Here is a 13,482-nt window from a genome sequence, read left to right on the forward strand (position 1 = left end):
TATTACCGGGTGGCTGCCTCATACACTTCAAGAGGAAATGATTTGTTAGTGGAATGAATTGAACCTTTTTATTCAATAGGAAATGCAAGTCATGAATATTCCCTGCGTACCGGAAAGTTAGTTTTTACATCATACTGCTTCCTAAATGGAAAGTAGATAACACTCTTTTTTGCGGTATCTTGTGTATGCCCTGTACATGAATATCAATACCAATTAACTTAGATGCAATCATCAAGAATATTAAATGATTCAATTTACCTATTTAGCGTGTCAATAAGGTCTTGGTTAAAGATGGCCAACTGGGTCGTGCCTACTGGGCCGGCTCGTGGCACGACACTGTAGGCACGGCCTAGGCACGAGGGTAGACGGGCCGGGTCGGCATGGCACGGCTAGCCGGGCCGTGCTTTGGCCGACACCTCAGCACAGTGGGCTGGCACAGCATGGCCCAGTTTAGATGGGCCGGCACAGGCATGGCCCACCCCGCCCCGCACCGGTCGCCTTCCCCTGTGTCGCCCCGCGCCGCCAGCCTCCGCCTCGTGCCGCCCGCCTCCTCGCCCCTGCCCCCGCCTTCGCCTCGCACCACCCGCCCCCGCCTCCTCCTCACGCTGCCCGCCTACCCACCCCCACCCTAGCCGCCCTCGCCGTGCTGCCCGCCCCCGCCTCCGCTTCGCACCGCCCGCCTTCCCGCCCCTGCCCTGGCCGTTGTCGCTGCGCCGCCCGCCCGCCCCAGCCTCGGCCTCACGTTGCCCGCCTCCCCGCCCCCACCTCGGCCGCCTGCCCCCGCCTCAGCCTTGCGCCGCCCGCACCTTCCTCCGCCCCGCGCCGCCCACCTCCCCGCCCAGCGGCTTGGCATGGCTCGTCGTGCCGCAACCGTGCCCGGGCTGGCCCGGCACGATAATGTGCTTCACGGGCCGTGCCGTGGGCCGAGGGCGTGGCACGCTGGTCGGCACAGCATGACCCGTTACAGTATCTGGGCCTATCGGGCCATACCGTAGCCGGGCCGTACCGAGCTGGGCCCGTGTCGGGCCAGCACGACTGGCCCATTTGGCCATCTCTGGTCTTGGTAGGTCGTCTTATCTCTCTTTTGCGAGTTCAAGACAATGATCTTGCTCAAGTCCGGGTGGATGACAAGGAGGATCTAATGAAACCTGCAGCAATATTATGTCACCATAGCAAATTAATACTAGAATCGAGTTACCCATAAAAGCATAATGCCCTGGCACAGAAACAATTACTAAAATCTGTAGGGTAAGAGTAAAATCTTTTTGTATTGGTGGTGAAGCAGACACTTGAATAAGTAGTCCTCGGCGAAGTCTGGACGCTCCCTTACAAGTTCCTCGTTCACAAGCCTAGGATCGATGAATCCTAATTTATTATCTAATTCTTGTCTACATGTGCGGAACTCCATTCTATGAAAGAGAGAAGTTAACCATGTAATTTCAAGGTACAAGATCATATAACATGAATTATATGCATAAGTCACTTACAGAGTCCATACTCTGACTATAGCCACGTCGAGGGCATATTCCTTTCACAATTGATACAAGTACAAGAATTGCACTTAGAAGGAGCTATCCTCGTTGAGAAAATATTTATCTGTGTATCTTACGGGGAACACCTAAAAACTCTACCTGGACTGCTCCAAGTACCACTGATGTAATTAGCGCATTTGAGTTGTAAGGTTTCTTTCTATATCTGGTATGACCAAAGGTTTGTCCAACTCAAACAGCCATGTAACATCCAACTTTGCAATATTCGCTCCAATAGTAAGCTGTGCTAGTTCTTCTATTGTTAATCTAGAAGAAGCCAGAAAGTCTCCAACGCTTGGAGCATCCTGAACGATTGGACTTGATTTGCTCTTGGCCTACTTCTTATTAATATGTTCGTAGTCACTCGACGGCTTATTTGAAGCAGCCCACGTATGTTTAGCTTTAGCTATGTTCATGAAAAGTTTCATAGTTTCTTCAGGCACAACAAACTTCGGTGGAGGTGGTGGAGGATTGAAATGTATAGTTACACTGGCATCCGCAATCTTTTTGGTTTCCTCAGCAGTGAGTGAATAGATATCCTTGGGTTCCAAAACCCTTTTAGATGGCACTGACTTCTTAGATGATGTCGTCTGCTTGGATGCTGTGAAACCTGATCGTGTTTTCTGAGCTGATGGTTGGCTTCTTGAGCAGTGGACTTCTTCAAGACAATGGTTAGGGAGGTGGACTTGTTGTAGGAGATGGCTGAGGAATGGGAGATCTTCGAGGTGACAGCAGCCCGGGGTGTCGTGGAGAGAAGAGGTTCTCGGGAGTTGTCCAATGTGGAAACACTATGTAGGCTTTCTCCCACATGATGAATGTGTATTCATTCTCTCCTATAGTGTTCGATCCTCCTCTGTGGGGTAGTCCACCTCAACATGACAGTACTGGTCAACAACCTCATCTATTTTGACCACAACGTAGATCTCTGGTATTGGACGTTCGTGCAAATGTTCATGGGAGCCACAAGGATAAGCCACGTCGGAAGCCACCTTGATGGTAATGTTCCTAGCACCAATTTGTAGTTTACATGATGTCCGTGCTATGATGAGGTCTACGGGATAAGTGATGGGGTCAGGTCTCAGAACTCCCATGGACGCACAGCTACTCGGACGACCACCGGGGCTAGAGCATTTAAAATTAGGAGACACCGCCGACCATTCTTGTTCGCTCACAATGGCACCCCGCTCACGCATGAGGGCCTGCTGTACTACTTGTGCTATCTTTTCCTCCGTATGTTCCCTCTCCTTTTGTAGCGCTTGTTGGAGCATTTCCATCATCCTAGCTTGTTGTGCGTCTTGTTCTGCATCTCATTCTGCTTGGGATCTCTTTCGACGTCGCCTGTGAATCCATATTTCCAACCCATCACCCCAACGCCTCGTGTGTGACCACCATGCTCCTTATTTCTCAGTGCCAAGGTGAGCTCGTCGCTATCCATGTCTGGCTTGAAAGAGCCTTGTGCAGACTTGTGAGCTTCTGCAAGCTTTTTTGCAAGTGTTTGTCACTTCCTGGTCTTTACGGGTCGTAAAGCATAAGCTACCATTAGACAAGTAAGAAGCACTCCTCCCAAGAAGGAAGCACGTTTATCATTCGTTCCAGTCCACCGTCTCAGGTATGACACCTCTCTCTCACAGTTCATCTAGTTGTTGTTGCCACTGTCGTTCTTTCCTCACGTACCCACGACTGCCGACTTTGTGGGGGGTAGAGGTTCTTCTTAGAGTTTGCTCTGTTCACCTCACTCAACCTCTATGCTTCTTCCGATAACTTCACTCTGCAAAGGCTTACCAATGATCTTCTACTTGCAGTCATTTGTGGAAATCTAGTATTGTACCTTTCTACACATAGGTTCTGCTCAGTGTGCCCTTCTAATTCTTAAATGGAAGGCCTATGATCATTAGCGTCTTACGCTTAACTACTTTAATATATGTCTCTTCAGGTAAGTCAAACTTCTCTAATATCTTGGGTCACAAGATGTCATTCTTGACCGAATCAGGAACCACGTGCGGATCACCTCGTTTGCCAGTTCACAATCTGTAGCTGATGGGCACGTGATCCTTAATAGCGATCCCACAAACTGACTTGTATGGCCTCAGAACTCTCTCTGGTGCAGTTGGCTCCCATGCTAGTGAGACCTCTGTAATCACAAATCGTCCCATAGGCATCTTCGAGGGACCTCGAACACGATGTCGCTTATGGGATTGCTCATTGTTGTGAACCTCCGGAGCATCAAGCATCTGTGCATAAGCAAAAAACTATTAAGAACCTATATGACAATATGTAGAATAGATGCATTCATCTACTTATGAATTACCTCATCGTCTCCACAGGCATCTGTTTGGTCCAGGTTGAGGTAGTGGCTTGGGCTACCTTCTTCAGTGTTTGATGGTGGCACTACATCTCCTTCTGGCACCTGAGTCGGATCGGCAGTTGGTGGTGTCATCCCTTCCTGCGAGTTCTGTATACGATGACAATGAATGATTGAGTATTCTACATATAGAGAGCTGATGAAGGAGGAAGATAGAGATAAAGCCGACGAGAGAGGGAGTGAGGCTATCGAAAGAGTGAGATAACCATAAAGGAGTCGATAGATAGAATGCATACACATACAATATTGTAACTGACTATATACCATATTTAACAAAAAAAAGTCACATCTTACATAGCAAAATAGGCACAAATATGCACAAAGGTTCGGTACAAGTGACACATTGACCTTACAAGTCACATCATCTTACATAGCAAAATAGGCACAAATATGCACAAAGGTTCAGTACAAGTGACACATTGACCTTACAAGTCACATCATCTTACATAGCAAAATAATGATTACAACAAGAACTAGGATTATGACATCTTTACACGTGAAATCAAATTTCTTCTTTTTATTTTCAAAGGTAGCCAATTTTAATTTGGCCTAGATGACTTGACTATTGTATGCCACAATAGCTTCCTATTTGGACTTTGTATCCTTTGTAACATGCTCCTTTGAATCTAGTAACTCCAAAAAATGATATACTACAAACGACACTAATACCAAAAAATATGTAAAACAAGTATGAAAACATCATTAGTATCAAATTATGGAGATAATTATATACGACTGTAAGCTCGACTAGGATAGTGAAAAGACGTGCAAGGTGCATGTGTAATAACCATCTCAGTGGAGCTTTGCAGTCATATGTATGGTCTCCAATTTCATCATTTGCAAAAAGAAAAACAAGTATGAAAATAGTGTAATTTTTAATACAACATGTAATAGGAGTAAAAAAGAAATACGGCCTCAATGACTATAGCAAATGGTCTTATTAGGCACACATAATAGGAAAGATGAAGGACACTGACCACAGTTTGGATAAATCCTTCTTCTTCCACTATTACGTGAACCTAATAAGGTCAATTGGCCCCAGGACAATCAAGGTTCTGCCCTCTAATTGTTCTATTGAGTACATCAATGACCGAATAATTTACTAAGTTGTCATCTAGTTCTTAGAAACTGGACATAATTCTCAAAAATCACACAATATCATCATGGACAGTGCTGCTGTACCAAATCAGAGAGCACAGATTCTGAAAAGGACAAGCAATTTCCTGTCGAGATAGAAATAGAGACTGAACAGCAGAATTCAAACAAGTAATGACAGAACAAAAAGGATGAATCAACTTCCTTATCTAGAATCTAATATGGTAATCGATCTCTGAACTTCAGCAGCATATAATCCAGGGATCAAATTATAATAGGTAACCCACTGCAGAGACAATACATGAAATATGTCTCGCTATACAAGTACAGACTAGCAAGGACTGAGACGCCATCTATTCTTATCATTTGAATACACAAAAGGACCACAAGCAGTATCTATTCTTATCATTTGAACACAAAAGGACCACAACTAGCATCTGTTCTTATCATTTGAACACACAAATGGACTGAGACAGCATATCTGTTCTTATCATTTGAACTCACAAAATGACCACAAGCAACATATGTTCTTATCATTTGAATGCACAAAAGGACCACAAGCAGCACCTATTCTTATCATTTTAAACAAAAGGGCCAGCACATAAGCATTTGTTCTAATCATTTGAACACACAAGCAGCCGCCCATGAATCAGTATGAACTTGCGCTTAAACCCTAGGAGTCAGATGGGAGCAGGAGACAAGGGGAACCAGGAGGCCTACCCCGACATCATGGTGGTGGACGAGGGCGCAGGGCACGGCAACACGTAGAGACTCAAACCAACGACCTAACCCAAGTAAGATCAAACAATTAATCCATTGTGCTACTCAAATGTTTTCGATTGAGTTTGTACTATCTATAATTATTAACATTCTGTTGACCTAAAATCTTACTACATATTTATTTAAATTTGAACTTTCTATATACCAAAATTAAGTTTTGTATATACCTAAATTTCATGGTTCAATTTTCTAATTCAATCAAAAAATAAAATAAATATGTTCATACCTAAGTTTCTATATTGGGGCTTGCTATATATCTTAATTTCATCGATAAATATTTTAAATCATTAAAAATTGAAAATAAATATGCTCATAACTATAGCTAATGTACATCATGTAATATGCAAATAGAAATATGCTATTGCTATTGCTAATTCATTAAAAATAAAAAATAGTAAAACATAGCAATAGTTCTTGTGCAATAATTCATTAAAAATAAAAATCAATATTTTCAATAATAAATACATCTTCCACCGTAAAGTACAAACTGAAGCTTCCATAACGTAAGAGGTATAATTGCATCTAAAACAAAATTCGTACATAGTAATTAATACAATTTAGCTACTTTGTCTTAATGATTTGTCCTTCATTATGATCATGGTGTATATTTTGAGATTCGTCAGTGTCTTCCATGGGACCTAGGTCAACGTCCTCTCTGAAAGAAGGTAGCTCATCGAATTGATTATAGTTTTCCTTGTCAACGACATTCTCCACTCCGACAATCCTTCTTTTTCCTTAAAGAATCACGTGACGCTCCTCCTTGTTAGTCGGGTCTCTAGGACCTTAACATAGAAGACCTGCATAACATCATTTGTAAGTACAAATGGTTCTTCTTTGTATCCAACGAGTTTTTGGTCCACTGTAGTCATACCGTACTTGTCGATCTTCACACCCCCTGGGAGTCTAACCCATTGGCACCAAAAAAAGGGAACCTTTAACACTCCATAGTCGAGATCTCAGATCTCCTCTATGAATCAGTAGTAGGTCTCCCTATTTCTATTGTAGTCATAGGTATATATACGGACACTACTATTTTGGTTGGTGCTCTTATTATCCTGAGTTCTTGTATAAAATGTATAGCCATTTATGTCATATCTATGAAATGCGAGGATTGTAGTTGATGGTCCATAAGCCAATATATTCAACTGAGCACACTCTATGTGCTTATCCATCACCTGTCTACGTAACCAGAGGCTAAAATGATCTTGGTGCTCTCGTGCGATCCAAACATTAGACCTCCCTGGGTTTCTGGTGCGTAGCATCTTCTAGTGTTCTTCGACATACGAGTCCACTACAGCTGATTGTTGCAGAACTGTGAAATATGCTTGCATGAATAAAATGGGGTTGTTAGTGTGGAATGAGTTTGCACTTATCGTCCATTTCCCCTATAGCTTTCCCTCATGGCGAGATACAGGCACACCAATCGATCTGAGATTCATGTAGTCGATGCAGAAATCAATGACCTCCTCGGTTCCCTAGCCCTCGGCCATGCAGCCTTCCAGCTGATTTTGGTTAGGAACATTTTTCTTCAGAACTCCATGAACCTCTCGAAAGGGTACATCTGATGCAAAAACACGGGGCCAAGAATCCGTATCTCTTTCATAATGTGAACAATGAAATGCACCATGGTATCAAAAAACAATGGAGGGAACAACACCTCAAGTTGGGATAGAGTCTCAACCACGTCTTCCTGTAGCTTATCTAGCTTAGTTTGATCGATGGCCTTCTGTATTATTGCATTGAAGAATGAACACAGCTTTATGATTTGGTTTCACACCTTTGGCGGTAGAATACCTCTAATTGCAATTGGAAGCATATGTGTCATCACATGACAATCATGAGACTTCATGCCAATTAATTTCAAATCTTTCATGTTTACTAGGCTCTTTATGTTGGCGTTATAACCGGATGGAACTTTGGTTCCATGTACACTCACACATTGTAATTTTCTCCACCTTGCTTATATTGTAGCTAGTTGGACCAAGATATTTTTTGCCTTCCTCCAAATCTTTGGGATGTAGATCATGTGTGAGTTTCAAACATTTTAGGTCCTTCCGTGCTTAGAGTGTATCCTTTGTTTTGCCAGCTATGTCTAGTAACGTACCAATCAAGCTATCACACATGTTCTTCTCAATGTGCATCACATCGATTGCGTGTCGAACCACCAAATCTAGCCAATAAGCTAAGTCATAAAAAAAAAATTCTTTTTGAACATAGGAGCTCTAAGATTAGATTTCAGAATTGGTGTACTCCCGTGTCCCTTTCAAGGATAACCCTAAGTCCCTTTACCGTCTCATGTACATATCTCCCAGTGCGATGCTTAGGAGGTGATCGAGTCTCAACTTTCCCATCAAAAGCTCTCCTATTGCTGCGGTACTAGTGATCCTTACAAAGAAATTTGTGATGACCTACGTACACTGTTTTTCGGCTATTCTTCAGCCACAAGCTCTCTGTTCCATCCAAGCAATGCACGCATGCATAGTAGTCTTTGATATTTTGGCTCAATAGGTTGCCAAGGTTGGCCAATCATGTATTGTTATGAATAGCATTGCGCATAGGGTGAAGTTCTCTCATTTGTATGCATCTCATATCTTCACACCATCGTTTTCACAGTACTACAAGATCTTCCATTAATGGTTTCAAGTAGGCAACCATATCGTTGCCAAGTTACCTCGGCCATGGAATCAGCATTGGCATCATAATGTACTTCCGCTTCATATACAAACAAGGAGGAATGTTGTAGATACATGGAGTCATAGGCCAAGTGATATGACTATTGCTCATGTTGTCGAATGGATTCATCCCATCTGTACGCAACCCAAATCTTATATTCCTCACATCTTCTGCAAAAAGACCTCCTTGTATTTCCTATCGATGTTTCTCCACTGTGTAGAATCAGTTGGGTGTCTCAGCATTCTATCATCCTTGCGCTCATCGGTGTGACATCACATCAGTTTGGCATGCCTTTTGTTCATGAATAAACACTCCAAACGGGGGACTATAGGAAATTCTAGATCATCTTGATGGGGGGCCTTTTCTTCTTAGCTTCACCATCTATATCATCACCATCGCGCTTATATCGTGCTGCACCACAGACGAGACACGCTTCCAAGTCTGCATGCTCTCCGTGATACAACATGCAATCGTTTGGATATGCATGTATTTTCTGCTCTTATAACCCCAATAGGCACATAACCTGCTTGACCTGATACGTGTTTTCTAGCAGCATATTTCCCTTTGAAAGTAATTTCTTCAAGAAGAGTAATAACTCTATGAAACTTGTATCAGACCACCTATTGCTTTTCTTCAATTGTAGCAGTGAAAGTACGGCACACAACTTTATGTGCTCCTTCTCATAACCCGGGAACAGTGGTGTTTTAGAGTCCTTTACCATACGCTAGAACTTTTGAAACTCTCTTTCATTGGTAAAGTTCCCCTCGCAATCACATAACATTTGCTCCAAATCATCGGCATCCGCATTGGCCAACATCATTGATAAACGTATCTTCAGTAGGTGGTATATTGGTGTATTCATCGGCCAGCATATCGGTGCACAAGTCTCTGTCTTCTTTGCCAATGTATTGCCCTTCCTGTATGATCTCAGATTCACCATGCTCGGTCTAACGGGTATAGCCAGGCATAAAGTGATGAGGACATCACTCTTTCGGATACACACACACCGAGTATTCCTCCAACAATAGGTCCATTGACACGAGCTCGTGCATATCAACTAAATCATGAGGTGAGCTCGTTCCTTAGTGTTCCTTTATATTTTGATGAGGATGGGATGCTACTGAATAATTGTGATGTATTGTTACTTAGGAACACGGGAGAAGAACAGCAAGGGCGCCCAAGCCAAGGTAGAGGTTCAATCAAGTTCGAGTCCGTTTCCGAGTCCAGGACCAGCCTGCACTAAAATCGTCGCCCAGGACGCATACGGACTCCGTTTTTGACGTTCTACACATGGTTGGAAAGCTAAGGAGATAATCTTTCCAACGGGACTGGTCCCATGTCCAAATTCTTTCTGAGTCAACAAGAATGGTCGAAACCAGTGGATGTCCAGAATCTGTCAGGGTGCTACGCCACCATCTTTTGGGCCGTTGGGCCGTGTATCATGTTGGAGTCCATTAGGGACGCGTTCAGGGGTTCTTGGCCGACCCTAGTCTTTTATATACAGTAGCCGCCGCCCTAATTAGGGTTGGGTTTTGCTTAGATATTGATCTACACACAGTTGTGAGATTTTCGCTCTTGTTCCGGACCGACTAGGCCGCCGCAAGTGTTTGTGAAACCCCGACTTCGAGTGCTTAAATTCAATTCGCAATATTTCAGATTGCATCTTCTATGTTCTTGCTTGTGTTCTCGGTACGCTTGCAGGGATTGAGCCTTCTTAGCAAGGTCAACCGCGCGACACGGTTGATAACCATCGAAGTTGTGGTGTAGTGATTGCAAGGGAGACGATCTATTCGGGTCGAAGCCTTTGGATCATCAACGTCGAGTTCTCCACCCACCGACTTATCGCTACCTATCGGAAGATCAGGCCAACATTGCTCATCAACTGGTATCAGATTTTCAGGTTGCCCGTTAGGTAATTTCGTCTTCCCCTTTAGATTAGTCTGTTTTTAATTACCTAGATTCCAGAAAAAGCTAAAAAAATTCCGTCAATTTCCGCTACCCTAGAACCCTTTGTGCCTTTGCAATTTTTGTTTTCAGTTGCGCGTTGTTGAGTTTGTGTCCGTGGTTGAGTCTTGTTGCTGGTTTTAGAGTCGTGTTCTTGGTTTTTAGTCAACGCTCCATGCTGTTTTGATCACGCTGCTATCCCATCGCCACCATCCCCACTAACAAGTCGAGCCACCACATTACTCGATTTGATACCGTGAGCCGCCTTGTGTTACTTTTCGCCACGCCAACCCTAGATAGGTCGCAAGCCACCTTGTATCAATTGCCCTACCACCGCTGCCATCCTTGTTCATCTCGCGATTCTATTGCTTGCAATACCTTAAAGAGGTCAATTTCTGCAAGAGTTGCTTAAAAAAAACCCTAACTCGACAGGGGTTCAGTAAAACCGCCATAACTTTCTCATACGGACTCGGAATCAGGCAAAAAAAAATTTCACGGACATCTACAAAAAAAGTTACATCCGTTGCTCCCCGGCTTTGCCGGGTTCCGCCGAAAATTGTTTCCCAAATTCGGCTCGGAAGATTGAGTATTCGAGCCGCGAAGTTTCCGCACGCTTTTCAGAGAACGTGCTTGATTTTCTGTAGGCCATATCTTGCATCCGTTTGAGCTGAAAATTTCTGTGGTTGTTGCTTGTGTGCTCCTAGTTCAGAAAAAATATCAGAAAAATACGAAAAAAAAAATTTCGTGATTCCTACTAGTGCTAAAAGACAAAAAAAGAGGAGCACATAGAGAACACCCAGATAATTGTGCTGTTTGCTGTGTCTTTCTCTGATCATCCTTTTTAGCTTTGTTTCAGCTGTTGTGCTAGGACTAGGGACACGTGATAGACCAGCAACTGTGATTCATACTTTGGACACTTATTTAGCTTTGCTCTTCTGATTACAATTATTGCTAATCCTTGCTACCATATTGTGCCTTCCAAGCTCCACCTCCTTTGATCCGAACAGGTTCACTCTTGCAATCATCCCACGCTTCCAGACTCGTCACCGGTTGTTCCTCCTTGCTGCGTTGGTAAGAACATTTGTAAGAGCGTGGTAAGACGCTTGAGTGTGTGTGATTCCACCTTCCACAACCTAGTAGTTGATAGGGATAATATTGTGTTGTCCTTTGTTTTCTACTAACCATGTCAGGTGATGGCTCTTCGTCGGATTTTAAGGATTATGTGTCCAAGGAAGAACTCAACAAAGCCTTGCAGGATCATACTAGGCTATTGACAGATATTAGAACAAGCATTGCTAATCTCGTCACGTGAGTCAACAACCTTGAGTTGCGACAGCCACCACAGGATGATGACCATTCATATGATGATGATGATGATACTAATAATGGTGACCAAGAAGATGGTGAGGTTTTTGTTGGGCAAGATGCGCGTGCTGAGCAACGTACTCATGCTGAACAATTACGTCGTGGCCAACAACAACGTCGTCAAGGTAATGGAGGTAATAATGTTAATCGCAACGGCCGCGATGATCCTTATTCTAAGATTAAGTTTTCAATGCCTCCTTTTGATGGTGCATATGATGCTGATGCTTATTTGAATTGGGAAATGACGGTTGATCAAAAGTATAGTTCTCATATGGTTCCTGAAATGCATAGAGTTAGACTAGCCACTTGTGAGTTCACGAATTATGCTATTATTTGGTGGAATGGTCTAGTTTCTAGTGGCTTAGAACCTGAATCATGGCCTAGACTAAAGCGTGCCATGCACAATAGATTTATTCCTCCTGATTATACACGTGAATTGAAAAAGAAATTACAATGCTTAAATCAAGGTTCTAAATCTGTGCATGATTACTATCAAGAGCTTCAAATTGCTATGCTTCGTTGTAGTATACAAGAGGATGATGAGGATACCATGATTCATTTTTACTCCGGGTTGAGACGTGAAATTCAGGACCTTGTTGATTATAAAGATTACAATACTACCAATAGGTTATTCCATTTTGCTATCTTGGCAGAAAAAGAACTGCAGGGTCGACAACAGGTGCAGAAATTGTGGAACAATTTTGGGAGTACATCTACGTCACGAGTACCACCGGGACAAGCAATAGCATTCCCTTCTACTTCTACACGATCTGCTGCCCCCTCCTCCAACACTCGGGCGCGTTCGGCAGGAGCACCACAATCATCACGTGAGGTGAGTAAATCTACTGTTTCGCAGGATCCAATGCCACGCTCTTCTTCAGGTGCAGCTACCACGGGTCGTACAACGGGCATTGTGTGCCGTCGCTGCCAAGGTATTGGCCACGTCATGAAGGATTTCCCAAGCCAGCGAGCATACTCCGCAACAGCAGATGGTGGATATGTTAGTCATAGTGATGTCGAGGAAGAATATGCATTTGAAGCTAATCTTGCAGCCGATCATGACATGGATAGTGAGGGGGAGGAGATTAGTGGTACCGCTACCACGGAGAGTTATGCAGCACGCACCTTCATTGTGAAGCGAGTTTTGAGTTCTCAAATGGGGCAAACAGAGCAGCTACAACACCATAATCTATTCCAGATATTCCTCATTGTCAAAGATGCACGTGTTCGTACCATAATTGATGGCGGAAGTTGCAACAACCTCTTAAGCTCCGATCTTGTGAAGAATCTTTCCTTGCCAACACGTGCACATCCTCATCCATACTACATTCAGTGGTTCAATAACAGCGGTAAGGTTAAGGTAACACAATCTGCGAGAGTACATTTTTCTATTGGTTCCTACCATGATTATGCTGATTTTGATGTAGTGCCTATGCAAGCATGTTCACTTTTGTTAGGCTGTCCTTGGGAATTTGATACCGATGCTACACACCATGGTAGAAGTAATAAATACTCTCTCATGCACAAGGGAAAGAAAATCTCTTTGCTTCCTTTGACACCTACTGAAATTGTGCAATATGATAAAGCTTTAGCTGAAAAAGAAAAGAAAGAACGCGTTTTCGAATCTGAAAATCAGCAAGTAGCTCAATCTGTTTTTCCACCTAAGAAAGAGAAGAACACACCTAGGTCCGAAGGCATTAAGTTAAAGGGTGGTGTTATGCTTGCTACTAAATC

The 13,482-nt window shown here is 43.3% G+C and overlaps 1 protein-coding gene across 1 annotated transcript; it reads left to right on the forward strand.

The window, feature by feature from the left end:
• Positions 1-454: 454 nt before the first annotated feature.
• LOC133898560 (vegetative cell wall protein gp1-like) lies at positions 455-898 on the forward strand. The gene has a single exon (XM_062339268.1). The coding sequence runs from the start codon at positions 455-457 to the stop codon at positions 896-898; it is 444 nt and encodes a 147-aa protein (XP_062195252.1).
• The last annotated feature ends 12,584 nt before the right edge of the window (positions 899-13,482 follow it).

Source organism: Phragmites australis, chromosome 18 (genome assembly GCF_958298935.1).
Source record: "Phragmites australis chromosome 18, lpPhrAust1.1, whole genome shotgun sequence".
Lineage (NCBI taxonomy): Eukaryota > Viridiplantae > Streptophyta > Magnoliopsida > Poales > Poaceae > Phragmites > Phragmites australis.